Source organism: Peromyscus maniculatus, chromosome 1, assembly GCF_049852395.1.
Source record: "Peromyscus maniculatus bairdii isolate BWxNUB_F1_BW_parent chromosome 1, HU_Pman_BW_mat_3.1, whole genome shotgun sequence".
NCBI classification, from domain to species: Eukaryota; Metazoa; Chordata; class Mammalia; order Rodentia; family Cricetidae; genus Peromyscus; species Peromyscus maniculatus.
The window spans coordinates 199,880,797-199,904,638 of NC_134852.1; the positions used below are offsets into that span (position 1 = coordinate 199,880,797).

General features: G+C 53.1%; 1 protein-coding gene and 1 long non-coding RNA gene across 9 annotated transcripts in view; one reads left to right on the forward strand and one right to left on the reverse strand.

Annotated features, from left to right (window-relative positions):
- Nucleotides 1–23,842, reverse strand: part of Sh3pxd2a (SH3 and PX domains 2A) — a 211,997-nt gene that overhangs the window by 37,277 nt on the left and 150,878 nt on the right. For 5 of the 8 annotated variants that reach the window (XM_016001836.3, XM_006983313.4, XM_076563264.1 and 2 more), the window contains 2 exons: nt 22,831–22,875; nt 16,621–16,752 (listed from right to left, as the gene is read on the reverse strand). In XM_016001836.3, coding sequence (XP_015857322.1) covers nt 16,621–16,752; nt 22,831–22,875 — 177 coding nt within the window. Of the gene's footprint in view, nt 1–16,620; nt 16,753–18,471; nt 18,829–22,830; nt 22,876–23,842 lie in introns of those variants that run through there. The other 3 variants (XM_006983314.4, XM_076563263.1, XM_042264963.2) reach the window with 2 other exon arrangements.
- On the forward strand, nt 14,146–14,924 carry LOC143271176 (uncharacterized). Its single transcript, XR_013048386.1, has 2 exons — nt 14,146–14,391; nt 14,839–14,924. It is a non-coding gene; the product is annotated as an uncharacterized LOC143271176 (long non-coding RNA).

The window sequence follows — 23,842 nt, forward strand, 5'->3', positions numbered from 1 at the left end:
TGGTTTCCAGGCTTTTGAGCCGAGCACCTTTACGTGCTGAGGAGGCGCCTCTCGCCAGCCCTGATGTTTCTGTATCCCTCCCCCCAAACTACCTCCCAGATGAAACCAGCATTCACTGACTCTTCTCCACGCCACTGATATCGTCAAGCAACCCAGTCACAAACAGTCAGAGGTGTGGCTTTTGTCCCATCAGCCCCACCTCCAGTTACAGCTCCTCTGTGACAGGACGAGGGAGGGGCACCCAGACCAAAGAAGCTTTCTAGTACAAGACCTACAGCCAAGAGTTTTGCCAGGTAATGGGGACTTAGGGTCAGCATTTTTCAAACCTCAGGTATCCCCATACCACACCACACCTTTGCCATATCCCACAACTATGCATTCTGCAGCTTGCATAATACAAAGACATGTGCCACCTAGCTGTGGGGACAGATTCTGAAAAAATGTATTAAGACTTCACTGTTGTATGCGCAGTGTAGAATGTACTCAAAATATACACATAGATGGTCTAGCTCAGTTACCTGAAGGGCTCTTGAGATAATCAGGAGAGGCCATAAATGTAAAGTGTGTGAGACCACTGAGAGTATAACATAGAAGACTGTGTTAGAGAAAGTTTTTTCTTAATAGGAGTACATACTAAAACAATGTTTAAAACTACACTACAGTAACTATATGTTAGGAACATCGTCATTCATCATTATATGTGTTATATCTTTATATGATAGACATTGAAGCTTAATTGTTGAGCCAGGCATGATGGCAAATGCTTATAATCCCTGTACCAGCAGGGCTGAGGCAGGCAGATCTCTGTGAGTTCAAGGCCAGTTGGGGCTTCATAGTGAGACCCTGTTCTAAATAAATAATAAAATTGTTGGCTTTTTGTTTCTTTAAGACAGAGTCTCAGCATGTGGCTCAGGCTGTCCTTGAATCTGTGACCCACGGGGCTCTGCCTCCTGAATGTGGCGATCACAGCAGCCCAGGCTTATTTACATCAGCAAACACGAGTTACGTTTTCCACTACGACTTTACGATAACTCTGGCATCATTAGGAGATGGGAATTCTTCAGTTCTGTCCTAACCTTATGGGGTCACCACAGTACACATGATTCATCACTAACTGAGCATTCGGGACTGTGTGGCTGTATATAAAGTAATTCATCCTTGTATTTCCAACTTCAAGGAGGAAACCTACCTCTACTATGAATAAACAACTGGGATCACCAGCCCCAAACGGGGGAAATGGAGGCTGAGAGTGAACGTGAGCTCTGCTCCAACAGAGGAGGTTGGCTGTATCCTGTTCACTCAGTGACTGGGGAGATCTGGAGAGAGAGTCAGTCACTGTGGAACATCAAACCACAGAACAGAAAGGGGCCAACCATGCCCCCTGTGTGAAACAGAAGCGTCGTGTATAACTTCCCTGTCCTGCCAAGACCACGGCAAGGACCATGCCGGAGGGTGGATGATGGTTTCAGGGAACACACCTCATATTGATTAGAGCAGATACCTGCTTGTCAATGTAGCTGGAGGAAGAAGCTGACAGTTGAGGCACTTGTGAGCAGGGAAGGGAATCGGAAATCACATGACCTGCCAGGAGCATGAGGAGAGGAGGGAAAAAAAGAAAATAAAATGCCTAGCACCATGACTGGCTTTGTTTTGGCAGTGTGGACCTGAGGCTGTGGGACTACATGGTGACTGTTCATTTTGGGAGGTTGGTGGGCATTGAACCCAAGATTTCACTAAGTAAGCTACTACTGATCTAGTCCCCAGACGGTCTGGTGATTTCAGTTTTTTGTTTATTTTTTTTTTTTAAAGAGTTTCTGAGTGTGTGTCTGTGTGGGTGTGTGTCTTGTGCATGCAGGTGCCTTTGGAGGCCTGAAGAGGGTATCAGATACCCTGGAACTGGGGTTACAAGTGGTTGTGAGCCATCTGATATATGGGCTGGGAATGGAACTTGGGCTCAGGTCCTCTGGAAGAACAGTGAGCGCTCTCTCCAGTACCTAAGGAGGACACGTGGATGCATGTGTATATGAATCCCCTCTTCTCTTTTGCTAAAAACCGAAGTTTCCTGGCCTTAGAATTGCGTAGGTTTCTACTGAGAGCCGTAACGGCCCTCCCAGCTGAGGCCAGCCCCTCTTCAATTGGGCAAAAATAAACGGGGGCAATTGCGACTTTAAAGACTGTCTCCATAAACAAAACAAACCCACTCTACAATTTGTTGAGGGCATTCCTCCCTCCAAAGGCTCCTGATTTAATTGCTGGGGAATTTTAAATAGAGGGCTTGCAAAAATTCTGCACCACCTGACGTCAACAGCTTTCTGACAGCGTGGATTCCTCTGCGTGGTGTGGGGAGCAGCCACCACCAATGCCCATGCTTTTCCAGGCTCCTTTCCCAGTTGGAAATTGGGAGCCATGGGTGTCACCTGAGTATGCTGTGGGCCAGGGGGGGTGCCCGGGAGAAGTGTCCCACTTGGGGTCCTTTGAACTCCGCAGTTCCCCAAGCCCATCAAGATACCCGAGCAACACCTGGGCTAGTGTTTGCTTAAGCTGACAACTTAAGAAAATGTAAATATGCTTTTCAGAGAGATGTTTTCCTGTGCCATCCACTGAATGAAAAACCACCACCCCAAATAGGAGATAACTGGAAAAATCCACACAGCCATGCCTGAAGTTCAGCAAGATACTTGATTAGGTCAGAGTTTTCTCTTAAAGGTGATCAACCAAGGTACTGACACTCCAGGAGCCCCAGTGAACTTATCCTAGACCTAATATGGAGCAAAAGGAACGTGAGGGGGTAAAGAGCTATTCAGCAAGCGTCCAGCACACGCGTGTACAAACTACTCCCCGGAAAACACTGACGGCCTACAAACTACTTTCTTTTGAAAACTGGGGACAGACTACCTGCCCTCCTTCCCAAGGGATGCTCTAAGGTAATAGGTGGGAAACTTGCTTTGGAAAGTTCCTAGGTTGCTGGAGGATAGAGGCAAATTCAGGAATCCAATAGACTCCTCTGTCCCCCACCCCAGATGTTACATACTGCCAGGGACTCAAAGGTTGCCTGCCCCTGCCTGTCAGAGAAAAAGGACAGGAAGTAACTGCCACTTGGCGATTTTCTTTCTCTATAACCACACGGGATTAAAATACCTTCTTGCCAGGTGGTGGTGGTGGTGGTGGTGGTGGTGCACGCCTTTAATCCCAGCACTCAGGAGGCAGAGTCAGGTGGATCTCTGTGAGTTTGAGGCCAGCCTGGTCTACAAAGTGAGTTCCAGGACAGGCACCAAAACTATACAGAGAAACCCCGTCCCGAAAAAAACAAAAAACATAAAAATAAATAATAAATAAATAAATAAATAATAAATAAAACAATAAAACAGACAGAAAATACTTTCTCGGTTTTACACACAGGAGACTGGAGCAGACAGCTAGCTGCACACTGGTCCCAGGCTTGCTGGTCCCAGGCTGGCTACTCAGTATCGTGGGAGCTGAGCACTTGACTCGAATTTCATGGGCCCTTGTGAGGAAATGCTTTCTTTCTTGTTCTTTTTGACCCTGTGGGACTGAGTCCCCATTTGTGCTGGTTTCCCTGGTTGTCACTGTGTTTGGACCCTGTCCTTCAAGCCACCCCCTCTGTGAAGTTCCTTGACCCCCCCATCAGCTGGCTCTGAACTTCCTGCTCCACTTCACTTCCCTATCTCCAGGGGTAGGTACCCACTCATTTCCTTGGTTCCCGAGAATGTGTCTAAGGCAGAGAAAGATCACCTCAAATCAGCTCACTACAGACTCTCCACAATGATTGGCCAGGCAGTGGTGATAAACACACACACACAGGATTAACAATGAGAAAGGCAGGTCTTCCAATACCAACACTAGAAGGGAGGGGCCTGCAGAAGGTCCCCTCAGCTGAGTGATGATGGGTAACTCAGTTCCTCTTTAATTCTTCCAGGAAGAATTTCTAACACACCTTTCTAACACACCTCTGTTCCTGGCACACACAGACGGAGATAAATGTCCATTAGTGAATGAATTAATGATGGTGTCACAAGGCTTGCTTTGCTTGTCTGCTTGGCTTTGGGTTTCTCCATTCTGAATAAGGCTGCTCAATACCTTCTCTTCAGGCAGCGATGGGGGAGGAGGCTGGGGAGGTAACTGACCTAGACTGTCCTCCATATTCTAATCTCTCAGCTGCCAAATCATCCTACCAATTCTGGACTCCTGGAGGGGCAACTCCATTCTAGAAATATTCTTTAGTGAGCAAGCCTGGCTAGAGTCTAACAGCAGAAAGTGGGGAGCAGAGCTAGGCTATGTGGGGGGCCAGAGATGGCCTATGAGCATCCCTTTCCTCTAGATGTGTTTTGGCAATGACAGGCCCAAGACACTCCCATCTGAACACCTAGCCCTCAGCCACTGCATGCTACAATTTTATTTCACAGAAAAAAAAGCAATATTGGTAACACCATGTCATCAGCTTAGCCTGTCTCTTAAATTGGAACGCACTGTCTCTTTCTCTTCCTCCTGCCTTGGCTTCTGGATCAGAACCTGCCCTGTTGGCTTAGATCTCATCCAGTTTCCTGCCTGGGGACCACATCTACAAGGTAAGGTGGTGGGCTATCCTCATGGGGTTTCAGAGGTGGGGACACTGAGGCAGACTGGCCTGAGGTCTAAAATATTCCTGGTTGCTGTGTCCATGCCAAGAGGCTTTGACCCCACTGTAAGAGGAGGCCCCTCCAGATCCAAGGAGGTAAGTTTGCATTTGCTTGTGCAGTGAGGCCTGGATGCAAAAGAAGGTGACTACTTACTTACCAGGGAGCCAATGAGGCAGGTCCCCTGGATGCTAATTCTCCTTCCACAAAGCCCAGAGGACAGCTACACCCCCTCTCTCTTCTCCAGTGACAGCTGGTTATAATCCCACTCCGCTGGCAACAAGGTCCACATTGCTCCCAAGTTCTGCTCTGAGTGCCCGGGTAGAATGCCACACTAAGCCATGGCTCTGTTACCCTGATGCCCAGGAGTGCCACAGTCCATTGAGGCTTGCCTGGGAAGTACCAGTTGAGTAGGGGGAAAGGATGAGAAACAGCTCCTACCCCTAGGGCTAGGCTAGACCCCAACATCCCAGTGTGCTAAGCCATACTCTTTGAGACAGCCATCTGACCCCCACCACCACCACCACACACTGTGAGAGTGTACGGCACACGTGCAGAGAAAACGCCAGGACCCTCGGACGGCGAGGAAGCCCCAGGCAGACAGGACGTCCGGACTATGGGAAAGCAGGGTTCCCCAGTTCACCTCAACGAGGGATGGGGACAGCAAATGGCTCAGGGCTATCCCCAGCCCCAACACCAATGGAGCTCAGTGGAGCACTCCAAAGCTGAGCCTGTGAGACCTCTCCTTGGCTTGAATTCTGGCCTCTTTAAGGCCCAGAGCTATGGCTTTCACAGATCTTGTTTAACTTGAGAGGGTGGGGGAGGGGCCAAGGAAAACTGCATTCTTCCCCATCAAAGCCAAGAGTCTAAAGTAATACTTCTGGTTGTAAGTGATCGCAGTCTGTTTGTGATTATGGCCCTGGCTTTCTGGCAGGGCAGCCCTGGAACCCCACAGTCTTGCTGACGGGAGGGACACTCTCCCTCACTTGGGTAATCTTGTCCTCATCTGACATGACCAAAGACATTCATCAGCCCCTCTGCTTCCAACAGTTCTCCATGGCAACTCTTCAAAAACATTATATAAAGTGGGGGAGAAAAGCTACCCTGAAACCCTATCATGCAATTCTGTTCCAGGCACGTCCTAGAAAATCCAAGCAGCACCAGCTGCCCCAGTGGCTGATGTGGTCCACAGGAGGGAGGGGGCACCCGACCACGCTCACCCTGCTCACCCTCCGGCCACTCTCCTCCTTCCATCCAGGAGAACAATGCACGCACACATGGGAGCCCCTTGACGGCCACAGTAAGAAGTGGCTCCGGGAGGCTCAGCTGTTCGCTCTCCGGAAATTTAATCTGCAAAGCATTTGGCCTTGCAAAGCCAGTTCCAGAGGTGTCCAGGAGCCCGGGATCCCTGGGATCCCTGTTACAAACACAGGGACGCTCACAGCCACTGACCCATTTGGCAGCTGGGGAGAGCTAGCCCGGGGCCGGTCAACATGGCCACTTCCTCCTCCCCTGTGCCTTCTGTGTGGAGACAGACAGTATGTTTACACAGGCCTTGGGGTGGGGAGGCATGGCAACTCTACAGCTCTCCATACCACGGGGACAGAGAAGCTGCTTCTGGCTCAGTCGATAAGCGTACAATGGTCAGGGAATTGGGGGGCAACTGTGGCCACTGCTGTCCCCCCTCTGCCCTTCAGACAAGGGCAGCTGGTGTTCTATGGGACAAAGTGGCTTGAAGTCACCCCTTAACTGATAGCTGAGCTTAGAGTCCAAACTGTCCCGAGATCGTCTTATGCAAAGCCTGGCATTCCTTCCAGAATGGCTCCACAACTCCGCCCATTAACAGGACACCCTGAGCACTGTGCCAAGTAGCAATCCCTTGGCCCAATGCCTCAGGCAAGACGTGGGTGTCTGGAGCTGGCAGCAAGTGCTACCAGGCTAGAGAAAGGTTAGTTGGTCAACCAGCCACACAGTAGCCTATAGTTGATGTTGTAGGTGCTGGCTGCTGCAGGGACCCCAGCGCCGCACACGCTTGCTATCTGTTTCCTCCCATTAAAGCAGTTCAAACCAGCCAAAGGCCCAAATCTGTGAGCACAACGAGCCGTGGGCAGCCTGGGGCCCTGTGAGAACAGAAAACAAATGAGAAAGACAGAGTGTCCAGGAGTGCCAGGACTGGGTACCTGGCCAACTGCAACAGACCGATTTGAACGGAACGAGGAAAGGAAGAGGCTGCAGGGGCCCGAGTCCGGGGTCTGAGGGGGACTCCGCCAGCCGTGGGCAGTGCCACATCTTTTGGAGCACACCAGCTTGACCCCAGCTTCACTCCAGAGCCCAGGCTAGACAGGAAAGTCTGCCTTTTCAGGCTGTGTGTGCGAACGCGTTGGAGGAATGAGTCTCTGAATGCTGGGCTGGGGAGGTGGGTCTAAAATCTAGCCTCAGCCACAGACTAAAGGGCCCCGGTGGGGAGCAGTGGTTTGGCAGAAAGAGAAGCCCAAGAGCCCGGTTCCCGTCCCCTGACACCTGTTAGATTACTTCTGGGGCTTTAGAAACTGGTCCCTCAGTACCAAAGTCCCAGAGCCCTGCCTCCTCCGCCCCCCCCATCCCCCCCAGCAGGGAGTAACTCCTCCTGCTCGATATCACACCATAGGCCCCTCCAGCCTAACAGCTAAGCCCAGCTACTGTGGGCAACCTCTTCTTTCAGTCAGATCGTACGGTCCCTTCCACCTGCTCAATGTGCAGGTAACACCCGACTCCTCTCTCCTTACAAGCTGCCTGCCTCTCCTTGTTCAAGATCTGCCATCTTCAGAAGCCTTCTCTCCACCCAATCCAGCACTGCCCATCCACAACACCCACAGCACCCAGGCCATGTGCCATCCTGAACCCTGGCCTCCTGTGGTTGGCATCACCTTGCTTTGGGCCTTACATGGGGACTGTAATCAGCTCACCGTGTCTGGGCTATAGGTAGAGAGTTAGGGGTGTCACTGACATCAAGGCAAGACAAGGGCAGCTTCTTGTCCCCTGCTCCACTCCAGTCCTGTACATGCTGCGGGTCACGCAGTAGGTTCTCCATGCCTGTTGACTAAGCTGTCTACCTGCTATGGGAGCAGGATTTCCGAGTACTGAAGGCGGGAGGAGAGGAGGCAGGATGAAGGACCTACTCCATGTGGTATGGGGCTGTAAGAGGGGGGCTGGGATGGTTCTGTTTGGTTACAAGTGCCAGGGAGGCACAGCTCAGTCTCCACCCAAACCCTCCAGATCTACCACTCACACAGTCCTGCCCCTCCAGAAGGACCTGGGGAGCCAAGACAAGGGACTGACACTTTCTCTTGCAGAGTCTCTGACCTACAGGCCTTGACCTACAGACCTCTGCTTCCTAGCTCTTGGTGGTGTGGGGAACTTCCACATGAAGGCCTGCCCTCTGGGGTTTGGCCTTCCAAAGAAGCAAATCCATCTATGCTGCAAGCACTCAGGCTCCCAGCCCTGGACAGACGATCGGACATAAAGCTCATGCCTGCCTTGCTGTGAGACCCTGGGGCAAATTACCCCACTTTTCTGGGTTTCAGTTTCCTCCTTAGAGACACAGAACACCAAGCTCCACCCTGCCTAATACCAAGGGGTTTTAAAATTCGCATGGTTTCCTATCCTGTGAAACTTAAAATATTATGATTCAGAAAGAGATCACCTTGGAAAAAGCTCAAACTCCCCAGCTTGCTGGCAGAACAGACACTTCCCCAGGTGGCCTTGACCTCTCTGAGGAAGATTCCCAGCAGGCAACTTAGAGAACAGACATACAGACTTCTGGCCACTAGGGCTTCAAGACACGGAGAGCCAAAGGTGGCTGTGGCAGTACTGATGGCCCAGACCACAGGGGAGGGAGCCATGGCTATCAGGAATCGGCTGCGGACCCCGGCACAGTTGGCTCACTTTACCGCTAGTCTTTGGCAGACTGACTGAGTTTGGCTCTCCCCTACCCCTTGTGGTGCTCCTGGGCCACTTCCCCACAATCCAGTCCAATAAAAAGCTCAAGAGAAACAAATGAATGTTAGCAGGAGTCTGAGAGATGCCCAGCTAGGAAGGGAAATAGAGAGCATGGGCTGAGACAATGAAACCCACATAGTTTCATGAACTCGAGCTATAGGAACCAGAAGCTCCCCTCCATTTTGGGGGACTCGGCAGGCCCCAAGATGGGGAACTCCACGGAACACTGACTCCCATGAGACTTTTCAGGGCATATAAGCTAACTGGGTCACCCCAGCTGTTCCCCACCTTAAGACTAGGATTCTTGGTCAGCACTGGACACCAAAGGATGAGGTTATGGAATCTGAAAAGATGCAGACAGGAATGAAAGTGGTTACCATGGGCTACCCTCAGCTACCACCACAATGGTTACACTGAAAACCCAAGTGCTGAAGTGTGTAATATCCAGCATCCACAGGGTGAGCTTGGGAAAGGGGCAATTGCTCAACCCAAATTCCCTGAGGCCCTGACAAATTATACTCCCCAGAAAGCGTGTGCCCTGCACTTAGCTGAAGCCCATTATGTAAGAGCAGAGAGCACGTGGGGATGGCTTCTCCCTGGACTTCTGCTGGGGAGTGAGACCGGCCACTTCTACCAGGGTCAAAGGCAGTACGGACGTGTGTGTGTGTGTGTGTGTGTGTGTGTACACGCCGGGAAGTGGGCAGGGGCTCCGGGATTGCCTGCTCACAGTAGGCAAACGTAGACTGAATCCCAAGAGTCAGGTCACCTCTGTCGACAGAGAGCGTCAGGTGAGGGTGACTGGGCTGCTCTACCTGTGCGGCAGGAGCACGGCGGAAGGGACAGAGGTAAGGGCCAGCACCCCTCGCCTGCCCTGCTCTCTGGCAGCTGGTTCCCGGCATGTGGCTGGAAGCGCTCGGCGCTGACAAGCTCTTGGATGCCTTCCTGACAACAGCCACGGCAGCGGCGCATGTAGCTCGAGGAAAGAACTATTTCCTTGTCCACCTCCCCCTCCCCCCCCACACCTGCTCCAGCTGCCGTCCTCAAGAGCCAGGAAGATGGGCTCCAAGCTGCCTCCGCCAGGCAGCCCCCTGATTACCACAGCCTATGGCTGACTTCCACAGGGCTGCCTAACCTGCAGTCTCTTCTGCTTTGGGTGCCTAGTCTCTGCTTTGTCTCCACCCCCCCCCCACCCCCCCCATGCTCCCTTCTGCCCACTGGAACACGTTCGTTTTCTAAGGCTCAGCCGGAAGCTCCTCCCTCCTTTAACAGCCCCCACCCCCACCCCACTACCACCTCTAGGCCCAGCGTCTGGGCGCCCGGCACTTCCGGCGCCACACCACTTTTGACAGAACCTGATGGTCAGTGCGGTGGTATCCCAAGGTGGGCCCCCTCTGGCCAGACTTGCACGAAGCATCCTGATGGAAGGTATCTGCTCTTGGGTCACCAACAGCAGTCTGGCTTCTGTCACAGCCCTTCTTTTTTGCCACAGGCCGGGACAAGGACAGCCGTGCAAGTAAGAACTCCAAAGACGGTGGCTTTGGCAGAGGCTGCCCTAGCTTCATGGGTAACAATCCCTCTGCTGCTCTCTGGCTCACAGACCCTCGGGGCTGAGTTAGAACCACTGAGTGTAAGTCACTGTCTGGCCAGATGGGGAAACTGGCCCAAGAGGGTAAACTGTGCCACTGGTGACCCAGTCTGGTGTAGTTCTGTTTGAGGCAGGATCTCATGTAGTCCAGATTGGCTTCAAAACTGCTACGTAGCCAAGGATGACCTTGAACTTTTTTTTTTTTTTTTTTTTTTTTTGGTTTTTTGAGACAGGGTTTCTCTGTGTAGCTTTGCACCTTTCCTGGATCTCGCTCTGTAGAGGCTGGCCTCGAACTCACAGATATCCGCCTGCCTCTGCCTCCTGAGTGCTGGGATTAAAGGTGTGCGTCACCGCTGCCGCCGCCACACAGCGACCTTGAACTTCTGATCCTTCTTCTGTCTCTACCTCCTAAGTGCTGGGATTATAGATATGTATCATCATGCCTAGTTTATGTGGTGTTGGGGTCAAACCAGGGCGTTGTGCATCCTAGGCTAACACTGCCATCTAAGCTACAGCTCAGGTTCCCAGTCTAGTGCTGTATCTGCTGTGTCTCTGGCCCTTTTGAATCAGAATATTCCAGCTCCAATACTCCAACTGTGGCAGGGGCCGTACAGTTGTTCCCGTTTTATAGGTAAGAAAATGAATAGAGGATCCAAGAAACTTTCCGGGGGCCACAGAGTAATCGACTCAAAATCACCACCAGGTGGACTTACCCCGAAGCCTGAGATTTTCACTAGGAGGCTATTTTGCAATCTCAGTGGCAAGAAGCTCTCTCCCTCCCTGTCCTACAGTGGACGAGGCTGGCTGAAGGGCCCCAGGCTCACGTGCGCAGGAATTTAAGCTCTCTGGGCCTCTCTCCTCCAGCCAGCTCTGTGAGGTGAACACAGTGCGTACGAACCAGAGACGGCCTTGGACCAGACCGGACTTAGGAACTGCTGACTAGGCAGATACAGCAGGGACACACACATATGTGAGAGCAAGGCTTTCGGACCCTCCTACAGGACTGTGTGGGGCCAGACACAGCTCCAAATGCAGACTGATTCGGGCCACTTCCCTCCTACAAGGCTGTTTTGGAGACAGGAGTGCTAGTTCATTAATCTGCATCTGGCAATGAACTATCCTTTCTAGAAACAGCCTCTCCTGTCTTTACTGGGGTGTCCAACTTCCTAAGGCAGCACAGCTTGGAAGTCTGGATCAGCATTCAGGTCATTCCTTCGTCAAGCACTATCTAAGCTAAACAGAGTCAACTTAAGACAGCGGGGAGTCTAGAAAGCTGTGCCAGGTGGGTGAGGGGGCCACCAAGCATAACCACCAGAGTTTCATCTCCAGGACCCACACAGCAGAAAGAGAGAACCAACTTCTCCAACCTCCACATGGACGCTGTGATGAGTACCCACTGGCAGCCCGTAAGCTAACAAATTAAAGCTATCCTATCCTCCCAATACAGTCCTCATCGTAAGTGCTGGGACTACCATACCCACCCGTCAGAAATGATCCTATGGGCGTGTAAACAATTATCACAGTGCCTGGGACAAGAAAATATTCAAATATCATGAAACAAACAGTGAGTAATTAATAAGCACTATGCACAGTATGTTTTACTTTTATAAACTCTGGGTGGTACATATCACTGTCCCCTTTTACTCTAGAAGAAGAAATCTGAAGGCCTAGAGAGATGGCTCAGCAGTTAACAGCGCACTCTTACAAAGGACCTGGGTTCAGTTCCCAGCACCCATATGACCATCCATAAAATTCCAGTTCTAGGGAATTTGATGCTCTTTTCTCACCTCTGCAGGTACCAGGCATGAATGTGATGCTCATCTATGCATGCAGACAGACACTGATATATGTAAAATAAAATAAGTAAATCTAAAAAAAGTTTTCAAGAAGCAAACTGATTCTTGTTTCTAATGCCAGGGTAGCATTGGCCCTCCCTTCTTTTCTTTCTATAGTGCTCAGGGTGAAATCCAGGCTTTGTGCATGCGAAGCAAGCACTCTACCACAGAGTAAGTCTCAGCCCACAGCATCAGATCTGAAACCCAGTACTTGAATTCTGGGCTCCTGGCCTTCTCTGCTTACATACACAGCCTCTCAACAAATTGCAGACACCCATGTTTGGAGAGTTCCCCTTACCCAAATAGCTCTCTTCTTTAAAACCAGCCTTCTAGCTGATAAGAATAAATTAAAGCGCTTGTTCCACAGGCTAGACCACCTGAGTCTGATCCTTGATTCCCAGACTCCTCAGTGAAAGGAAACCAGCTCTGGAAACTGGTCCTCTGACTGCCACATGAATGCCATGTGATCCCCCCCCCCCCCCCCCGCCAACACACACACATGCACACGCACACACACACACACACACACACAGTGCGGGGAGGGCAGAGACAGAGCCAAGAAAGGAAAGAGTGAGGTTTTCCAGTCCCAGCCTCCCCAAGGCTGGGATTCATGCTTCACTCTTGGCTTCAGGGAGATTTCCCCATAGTCTTCCAATAGTCTTTTGAAAAAGTTAAAGGGATTTCCAGTCTTTAGCCACAGATCAATTGTACTAAAGCACTGGATTTGGAGAGTAAAGATTCCCAAGGCTAAGTTTTCTCACTGGGAAAGTGAGCGGATTGACGAGAGTTCAGAATCCCTTGTTTCCAAGGATAAGAACCCTCAGTGTATCATGGCGATGCCAGGAAATAAAAGACTCAGAGGACGAAAGCTGAGGCAGGAGAAAGTCTGTTGACTCATCTCCACACTCCCTGCGCTGGCTGCAGCCTTGGAAGGAAACAATCCTGGAAAGCTACAGGCAGCTTCGCTCAGCACAGAAACCAGCAACCAGGACCCTGACATCACCCGTCTGCAGATGTCACACCTGTTAGGCCTGCCAGAAGGGGCAGTCTGTATGGGTCTTTGAGACACAAGAATGTCCGTCCTGTAAGGAGGTATTTCAGGTACCATTGCTCAGATCAAGGGTGAAGGGTCATGCCAGCATGCCCTGGCATGGCTTGCAGGATGGCAAAGCTACCAAACCTGATGTATCTTTCTGTTCTGTGTGATCCTATTGACCAGTGGAGAAGAGAGTCTTCCTAGGTGGCCTCTTGCTGTTTGATCAAAAAGGTGCTTGCGACTTCTGCCCACATGTGTTTCTTGAGATTGGTTATCCTCAGCGTGGGGAACACATCACCTTCTTGAGATCTTCTCAACTGATGCCTGCCTCTAAGTTCAAAGGATCAATTGAATCACTAATACAGCACTACCTATAAGCACCATGCTAGCAGGATCCAAGGGAAATCTTTAGGCAAGGATGCTCTAGGGTGATCTCTGATCATCTTTACCAGTCCATGTCTCCAATCCACTTATCATTACACATACTTTAACCCACTCAACACTTAAGGTCAGCACATCTCAGCCTCCCCCAGGGAGGCTTTTTGGAGGGAGAGACTTCAGCTTTCAGATTTTAAGAATCACATAAACTCTTTGTGACTTTCACTATAAAATGGTTAAAGTGCCCTCTACCACGTAGGATTACTCTAAGACACGGGTACAATTATCCTATTCAGTAAGGGGCCTGGAGCCTGGTGCTTACTGTTTATGGGCTTGGTATTACCTTTCAGACACATCTCTTTAGATGGGTAACAGCCACAGAGTGCTGGCATGTCCATACCCTACATTACCTTGTGGCTATAGACCAGGTCACAGGGGACCTCTGACAAACAGGCAGAGGCAGAGGCAGAAGTTGCTGGGTCTCTCCATGGACCCTCCATTTGAGTGACTCCCAGCTAAGTGAAAGGGTACACAGGCAGAGGCCTGCTCCAAATGGGAGGCCTGGGGGATGGTACTCACTGGAGCTGCTGCCCAACAATGCCTGTGGAAATGTTGTAACACGCTCACTATGTCCCAGGTCAAAGGCATCACAATTGGGTCTTTGTTCCAGAGTTCTGAAGCCTCACTCACCACTCCCTCCAAAAGCAGCTCACAGAATGCACACACCTCACCTACAACCCCCACAGTTCAGTCTCCAGCTTCTTCACCAGAGAACTCCCTCCCAGGATCTGAAGTCTGGTCATCTAGCTTTCTCCCCTCTACCCCATCTCTCTTGTTGAGCTGGATATATATCCTAGCCATCCTGATTTTAGATGGACAGACAGACAGGTAGCCACAGTACGCCAGATCCTTGTTCAAACCATCAGAACCGCAGAAAAGCCACAGGTAACGAGGCTCTCTCCATGTGACACCCAGGGCCCTGCTGAGTCACCCAGCAGTTCAGACACAAGGCAGCCTCCACTTCCAACCAGACACAAGGTTAAGGCTCAGTAAAGGGACCTGGAGTTACCCAACCGCCTGGTAGCCAGAATCCTGCGTCTAAGGACGGCAGCCCTCTTATGGGGGGTCTCTGTGCTCGACTGGGCTGCTCAGGGGTGGGTGGCAGCAGCAAGCTGAGGCCTCTTACAGTCAAGGGGACCATGCAGGAAGGCAGGCCTCTCCACACTGTTTCTAAGCCTAACACAGACGCACATCTTCTCTGAGTTCTCCTTCCTTCACCCTTAGGCAAGAGTCCGGGTAGTCTAAGGTTACAGATCTGGGACAGAAAGGGGAAAGGTAGGTAAGCCCCTAGAGTCCTTTTTAATTTTTATTTATTTTAATTTTTTGAGACAGGGCTTTACTATTTAGCCTTGGGTGGCCTCAAACTCCAGTGTCTACCTCTGCCTCCTGAATGCTAGGATTAAAGACGTGCCACCACACAGCCTGGAGTCATGTAGTGGGACTCTTCTGTCATCCCGGCCCATGGCTGGCTGACCCCAGTCTCCGAGGCTCACCACCTCATGCTACTTACTCTGGGTCATACAGCAGTGGAGGTGTGGCAGCGAGCCTGAGTCCCCAAGGCAGAACGTCTTAGAAGACTTGACCTTGCATTCAAAAGCGGGCCCCTACCTTTCCTGGGAGCAAGCTCCCAAGTGAACGAACTTTCCTCCCCTGCTGTCTCTTATTCGGTCATGAGAGATCCCTCACGGGGCCCCAGGGCCTTGGGGCTTCCAGAGCCAGCCCCCAAGCCAATGCCAGCTTCCACAGAGATCAGGGAAACGGGGCTGACAGCATGACACACTAAAGTTACACAGGAAGGGAACCAGAGTGGTGGTCACCTGGAATCAGGATCTGAGACCAGGTCATGTTGTTAGGGGTAGTGTCTCGGCCAACCACCCATACACGAGGACAGAGCCTGATTTCCCAGGAAACGGACTATGAAGATGACAGCCTCCGGAGGGGGAGTCCAGCCTGTGTTCACATCACAGCTCTGTGCTCAGAAGCTGTACCCCCAGCACGTCCAGTGAGACCTCTTTTAGCTTCTCTGCGGCCACCTAGAGGCACTATCATTCAGAAGTTCTCTTCCAGCTCTCTGTGCCTCACTCATTCTATCTACAGAATGGGCACAGTGACCTCTTGGGCTGCTTTCCTTCTGAGCTATTAGAAGGGAACAGAGAAGCGGATCAGGTCCCCCTCTTGAAGGGCCCACAAATACAATCCAGGGGTATGCCTATGCACAAGGCCTGCCCCCAGCAAACTGAAACTGAAACCAAAACAAGATCCTGAGTCCTTTCAAGCCCCAGCTGGCAGGCTGTGGGCCAGCCGCAGGGGACCCTGCGGTTTCAAGGACCTTCGGGCCCTTCAGGAGCCACATGAGCCTACAGCACAGGACCAACAGACTGGACCCCTCTTTTCTGCATCTGCTGTGCCTTTTCTTGCCAAGGACACACTCTGGAACCAGGAGACCCTGGGAAGCCACAGATAGAGTCCCTCTGTCAGCTCCTAATAACAATAGCTGCTGCAAGACCCCTCCTGGCTCTGGGACCCGATTTTATCCAATGCTCGGGCCCTCTTCCCAGGTGCTGGTAGCTTCCAGCTCAGTAGGGGCAGTCAGCTCACTACCCCACTCACTGCCCAGACGCTAGCCAGCCTCAGCAGGCCCGGCCCTGCCTCAGACATCTTGCTAGGGGTCTGGGGACCCTGGAACCCATCGTGATGTCACGGCCTGTCTTCTCCACCAGCTGGCTGGGTCCTTCCCACTTCTGTCTGGATCCTGGCTCAACTGAGGAAGCTGTCACTGGGCACCAGGGCTAAAGCTGCCATCTCCTCGGGGCCTCAGTAGGCATGGGGTCCCTGACCAGGGGATGGATGCTTCTGCTGCCACCTTGGCCTTGCATTAGCACAAGCTGGCTAATTAGCCTCAAGCCAGGGAGACATTCTTCCACCACCAGGCAAACTGCTGGCCTGCAGCCCAAACCAACAGGGGAACTTCAGACTCCTGGCCCTCTCCCTGCCAGATGGAAATAACGTATAGCTGCAGAGGTGGGGGGGGGGGGGAGGAGAGGAACAAAAACCCAGGCGGGCCCAGGAGCCCGGCTGGACCCAGGACTGGACAGCCGAAGGCCAGGCACTCACCGCTTTCGTTCTTCTCGATGACATCTACCACCTCCCCGGCCTGGAGACTCAGCTCCGAGTTCTCTTGTTTCTTATAGTTGGACACCACCACGTACTGTTCCAGGATCATGGGCTCGGCGTTGGTGTCGGCACCTGGCGAGGGCAGAAAGCATGCGGTGAGCCAGCGGCCGGCCGTGGCCCCGCGTCCGGGGCGCCCTCTGTCCATCGCCCTCGAGGGAGGCTGCTCGGTCGCCAGCGCTGCACCGAGGAGGAGCAGCCGGCAGCCAGGGCTCGCGGCTTGCCGGGCCCCAAGGACAGGCCATATAGCAAGGCCCCACACCGGCCCGCTGCACCGCGGGGACCGGGGGACATGGGGAGCCAGGGGACGAGGGGAGGAGAAGTGGGTGGAGAGAGGCAGAGGCAGGCAGAGATGGAAGACAAGGAAATTGAGGGAAAAGCCTGCTGCTGCGTGCGCGAAGTTAGTCACAGCCCGGCATGGGGGAGGCTGCAGAGAGGCCTGGGGCCTCTCCAGACTCTTGGGCTGGCTGGGGTGTAAGGGGAGGACCACAAGGGCACAGTGGGCGGCCCATGAGGCCTGAGCCCAGAGCACAGGGGAGAGAAAGGAGAGAGGCAGGGGGAGGCCCCGGGAGGGAGGCCTGCCTGCTGCCTGTCCACCCTGAGCCTGAAAACCCAGAGAGAAAAGGCAGCAGGGCTCCCCTCAGGAGGGAGAGGGAGAGAACTTCTCCACAGCCTAGGTCCAGCAAGGAGTCAAGAGGGTTTGAGGCCGCCAATCACTTGGGCTTACTCGCAACCCTTAAATAGAAACACATGAGACCCGTCGAATGAGGAGCTGGGGGTGGAGGCAGGGGATGGGAGGAGGGCCCAGACTGTTTACTTGAAACCCAAGAAGAACGTCCCAGCGCCAGAGCTGGTGAGCCTAGCCCACCCCCTACCCCCCACTCCCCCCTCCCCGCCGACTTTTCCTCAAGTTCGGCTCCATTCTTGTCCTCCTGGCTTTCAGAGGGCCAGGCAGACAGCAGCCTTAGGCTTTCCAGAGGAGCTTTTCTGGGCCTCACCGCCATCGCAACCAGCAGAGGGTGACCGGTCCCCCTTGCCTTTGGAGTGCTGGGCAGTTTCAAGAGCCTCAAAGGTTGGGGTGTATTGAAGAGAGGGCAGGTGAGCCCCACTTCTAGGAGCAAGCCAGTTCTTTGTCCTCTCTGGCTACTAGGCCAGGGTGACATTCGTTAAACAAGCACCAGGCTGGAAAGTGGACAGGCTGGGTGTCCACCTCAGCTTAAATGGTACATGGCTGGATGTACTGTCCGATCTCTGCTCTTCAGCTGTTACCATGGACACGCTCAAAGACAGGATGACCTGCTAGCGTTAAATAATCCATAAGCCAGAAAATGACTAACCACCTCTTTCAGGAAGCCTTCCCAGACCTCTCCACCCTTAAGGGAATTCCAGCACATTTCTTCCGGTTGCCAGTCAGCCTGTCAGCCTGTCAGCCTGTCATTCCCGCACTAGTGGCTGAGGCAGGTGAATCAGGAGTTCAAGGTCAGCTTGGGTTGCCAGTCAAGACCCCTGTTTCAAAACCAAAACAAATGCAAAACTCTACCAGTGTTTCACACCACTAGTGTGGCCACAGAAATAGTCCAGTGTTTCCAGTCTCCTGTGGTGCCCCAGCCTCAGACACATTCCCTCTACATGACTGAGTCTGACTCACTCACACGCCAGGCAGGTATGGCTTCAGTTCACCTCTAGACACCCCCTTTCTCTTCCTGTTTAATTCCCAAACTAATGAGAGGCCCAGAGAGGACAAGAGACTCATGCAGTTCCCACAGCTCATACAGAGACAGCCAAACTACTCACGGCCTTTTCAAAGGTTCAAGTCCATCTCTCTTCCAATTACAGAACACTGATTTATTTCCATATGCACTGTCCTTCTGACACAATGATCCTCCACTTAAGAACACAGACTCATCCCAGGAACTTTCAAACCCCTTAACTCTGATGCCTAGGCTTCAGAGGGCCAGCTTTCGTGGGTGGGGCCTAGTATGAGTCATTTTGCATACCTCATCCTGTCCCACGGTTCAAATTCGCAGCCAAAAGTGAGAGGCACTGCTTAGACCTCTGAGTCCTTTATAAAGAAGGCGCTGTCAGGGTCTGCGGCCAGAGAACTCTGGGAGAGTCAAAGAAACTCTTCTCCCACATGATGTGGGCTTTGCAGCCCCAGATGGACCCTTTGGAGACTCAGAAGTTGAGGTGTGCCCCATGAGTGCACACATACAAGCCCCCAGGGAGCCCCTGAAAAGGCAGAATTGTATTTCAGGCAGAAACACAGCCAACAGCCGGGCAGCCCGGCCTCTGTACTCAGATGCCGCCAACTTCTGCACCAGCTAGCAACAGCCTGGGCACTGGGCGACAGACAGCCTCCCACTGGGCCCCTGGGGGATACCAGTGCTTGTGTAGCACAAACCAAAAAAGGACCAGCCACTGAGGGGACCCAGGATGTGAAAACTGGGAAAGGAGAAAATAAGACCAATATGGAGGGCAGTGGTACGAGTTAAGTCCTAAGATGCCAATTACATGCAAGTCCCCATCAGGGCCCCTCAGGATGAGTCCCATACCCAACAGCCAACCAAATGTTCATCCAAGTGTCCTGCTTGGTCCTCACAGCAGCTTTCCACAGAGGGCGCCACACAGTCTCACACTGCACATGTGTAATCTGAATGTCTCTAGGGGAAGCAGATTCTAAACCAAACCCAAGTCCCATGCCACCAAGCACATGACCTTAATGCCTGCGTCACACTCAGCCTACAGGTGCCACTGATGTGCAGTCTCTAGGAAGGACCCGACTCCCTGCCTCCCCACACACCTGGCACACCTGATCAACACTGGATTCCTGTGGTCACCTCTAGCGCATACTAGCATATGACTAGTGTATACGTCCATTAGTGGAAGGCACTGAGTGCGAAATGAACGCACTTCCAGACAGATGGTGTGACTGCTGTGCCCATCTGGCTAAACCAGGAAGGGCCTTACCTCCCAAATGAGGGTGGGGTGGGGGTGGGGAGATAATAAATGGCTGACCTGGAAGTGGGGAAGAGGAGATGTGAAGCTGAGGCAACATGGAGCACGCAGCTCCGGGCTCGTGGCCAGACGACAGACAAAGACGTAAGGACAAAGACGAGGTGCCAGTGAGGGGACAGATATCAGCTCATTCTGATCCAAGCCAAGAAAAATCCGAGGCAAGATTTCAAAGCAGAGAAAACTCTACACACCCACAGCCCTCCTCCGAAGTCTGCCTGGAAAATTGGCTGGAGCCTCTTACGGCTAGCATTGTGGGACTCAGGAAGGCAGGGTGAAGAGCCGTTCTCCAGGGTCACACAGCACAGGCGGACAGCTGCACTAGCTGTGGGGTTCTCTCCCGCCCCCTTCCCACCCCCAGCGCAGGCTCCCCGCTCCTCCCTCTGGCATCTGCCTCTTCTGAGTGTCACAGCATGGCAGGCAGCCGCCACTAAGAGCAGGTATCCAGATGAGAAACCGCTTGGTGGTGGGCGGTGATGTCATCCATGGAGACAGCTCTGGATCCCCTCCAAGGCAGGCAGGCAAGGCCTGGAAAACTGGGGTCTGGAGGAGTCTGCCCGAGGAAGGGGGAGGCCCGCTTCTGCTCAGGCAAGAAGGCTTTGGCAGAGTGCAGAGGGGTGGACCCCTTCTAGAGAGCATTGCCTCCTGGTTAGAATGGGACTTTGCAGAGGAGGTGGATACTTACACTCTATCGGAGTCCTTGGCTAGGGTCCTGAGGGTCTCTGTCCTACCCCTGCCTCATACCTGTATTCCTCCAATTACCATCTGCATAGAACTTAGGGATTTTCGCTGTCAACTTAAGCTTCCAAACTAGGTCTTCGCCAAGTCACTCCCCGGCTCCCGTACCTTCCACGGCCTCCTCGTTACTTAGAGGTAAGAGGCAAACTCAAGCCCAGTCTTTCCTGTGATTGGTATTCCCCTGGTTCTCTGCTGTTCCTCCACTATCCTGTGACATTCAGGATTCAGCACACGGACCGAGCACCCAACGTGTCCCTGTGGACATTCCTCTTAAGCCTCTCCTGTAGGCCCTGCCCCCGCTCCACATGCTTCTTCCCCTTCTCCTCCACTGCTCTCAGTTCTACCCCAGCAGTTCTGCCTCTCCAGGAGGCTCCTCAGCTCTCGGCCACAGTCTCTTGTTCTCTCCTGGGCTTTTGGTTAGGAATGGTTCTCCAACCAGACCATGTGCCTCTCTGACCAGTCACCTCTGATACTGGTGCCACAAGACACGACCCAGACACAACCACTGCCTGGCATTCAAAAAGCAGAAGCTTAGGATCAGTGTCCAGTCCAGCCTTACCCTTGCTTGCTGTGGCCTTGGGGAGGACCCTCAACCTTCCCGAGTTTACCTTCGGGAACAGAACCTCAGGGGCTGTTCTGCGCATGCACTGAAGTTACAGGGCCTGAAGCCCCCAGTAAAGTACAAACAGCTGTTCAGAGAGCAGAGTACGGAAGACTTGGGAGGACCTAAAGCCCTCACTACCAGAGGGAGCTCGGAGCGAAAGCCCCTGCACTGGGAGGCTGGAGAGGGAAGCCTGAAGGTGCTTCCTTCCCTGCAATCCATCTCTCCTAGACCCACCTCCAGGCAGGCAGGGGCTTACCAGCCGGAGAGAGTCAGCTCAGAGTCTCCAGGCCACTCCGGGTTGGATGCCAGGCTGAGCGGCCCCAGGACCCTGTCTATCAGGGTCTCTGGCATCAGCTCATCACCTCTGCATTTCCTGTTTGACAGAATTCCCCCAACATTCCAGAAGGGAAACCAAGGCTGGGAGAGACTCCAGTCTTGGACTCTCAGTTGGCTATCCCTGCCACTCTAGGGCGAGGGTTGGGAGGACTGCCTGCCTCCCTTGGGCCTCTGGCTCCAGAGAGTTGGACTCCTCTTGAGACGCCAGGCCCTGTGGGAGCTCAGCTCCAGGTTCCTAACACTCCCAACCCTGGGCATCCCCCCAAGACCCAACGGCCCCTCGTAGCCGGTTCCTCCCAGGATGCACTGGGCTGCTGGCCTCTCAGCTATACGTTTGGTGAATAGAATGTAATGCTGTGGGCCAAGAGGGATCTGGCTCACTGGCGTGAGCAGAGGGGAAAAAGGGATAGGAGCCCAGTGATTAGCTCAGGCCCAGGCCGGCATCATAGGGAACACCACCAGGACAACCAGGAGGGAAGAGCGACCTCCCCCACTGCCTTCCCTTCTCTCCTGGCCTCTCTCCCAGGATGCTCAACATCCCCTTCCCTGCCAACAGCAGTGTGGAGGCGGGGGCGGGGATGGGGTGGGGTGGGGGTGAAGCTGGAGCTTTAACCCTGCAACTGGCCCAAGACCCCTTCTCACTCCAACCCTCTGCCATGCCTCCTCACCCCTCAGCCTGATTATTTGCTCTTAGAAAGAAAGGGACCCTGTTGAAGACCCTTCTGGAAATACCATCCCTCTCCCACCATCTACTCCAAGCACTATAGTCCTGCTGTTCATGGGTTTTGCCACGAGGCTAAAATCAAGACCCTGATCCTCTACCCAGATGGACCAGATAAAGGCTAAGTACCTGAAGGGTACCTCAGCTGGCAGCCTAAGGCCTTGGGGGCAATTCCCAACTCGGGACTACTGGGATGTAGGGCTATGATCCACCCTGCCACACTCTCAAGAAGGGCCCTCCTGTTCTCCAGAACTCTAGCTCCCCTGAGAGATCTCTGGAAGATAGGTTTGGGTGTCAGGGACTCCCTGCCTTAGATTAGAGACGGCTCGTTTTTGGCTACTCTCCCTGGGATGGCCAATGTGACAAGGCCAAACAGAGACGAGAGCAGCCCACCATCATCCTGGGACAGAAATGCCCTGAGATGGCATGCCATGCCTTTGGGAAGCTTATGCAACCTCCCCAGAGCAGCACAGGCAGGGCATGGCTGAGCTGGGACTCAAACCCACAGGCACTGGGCCAGCACACACTCACTCACACTCTGCTGCTTGGCCACCGCTCTAGAAGGCTCCATGGCTCATCTGAGGACTAGAAAGGGTTCTCCCAGCAAGCAGAAAGCCGGGGGAGTGGAAAAGCCCCGCATGCTGATGATAAAGGAAAGCATGCGCAAGGAAGCCTGCCGCACCAGCTCCTCGGCACACATGCTGGGACACACATGTTCACACGCATGCATGCAAGGCGGTACCTGTCACGTCCTTCTTGGGAGACTCAGTCCAGCTGGTTAGCCACACTGCCGAGTCCCCGAGAGAGCAAGGAGAAGCAGGAGAGAAAACCGTTAGGCAGGCAAGAGGGCCACTGAAGAGTGGCTGCAGACACCGAGGTTCAGGGCGCCCTGGGCGGAAGGCGGGGGAGGGGAGGGAGTGATTTCCTGGCCTGGGATGACTGCTGGGCGTGGGCCTGTATGATTACAGAGGCTGGCTGGGATAATGAGGTGTCTGTTGAAACACAGGCATCTCTGAAGTGGACTTCTGACCCAGGCCCTCCCTGCAACGGGATTCGGCTTTAGTGGGGGCTGGAGAAGGCATCCCGCCCGGCTCTGCCTCTGTGGCCATGTGGGAGGCTAGTCCCATGGGGCCTGGTGGCTCCAAGGATTGTCACAGGCCAGCGGGCTCAGCAGACCAGACCCAGGACCTCAAATGTCAGGGCAGTTTTCAAGTTGTATAATACACACTCTGCCTTGAAGTCTTGTTCAGCCCTTGCCACAGCTGCACCCACCAGTGGATGGTGACGCAGGGAGCAGAAGACTCCCACAGCAGGGGTTCTCAGCCTCCCTAGCGCTGTGACCCCTGACTACAGCTCCTCATGTTGTGGGGACCCCCACCCATAAAACTGTTTTGTTGCTACTTCATAACTGTAATTTTGCTACTGTTACGAATCATAATGCAAATAGCTGTGTTTTCCGATGGTCTTGGTGACCCCTGTGACGGGGTTGTTCAGCTGTCACAGGGGCTGTGACCCACAGGTTGAGAACCACTGTCCCACAGACCTTCATCTCACCCTGGCCCAGAAGAGGGACCTTTAGTGGTGGGGAGACACGACGACTACATTCCAGACTCAGACAGTGGTGTGCTATCTGGGCCTCAGTTTTCTCACCTGTGAAACAGGGCTATGTTGTCTCCTGCCAAGAGGGAGATAAAACCAAAGTGTGATGGGGGACAGGTCTTTATGGGCTAAGACATCATCAGCACTATGACGGG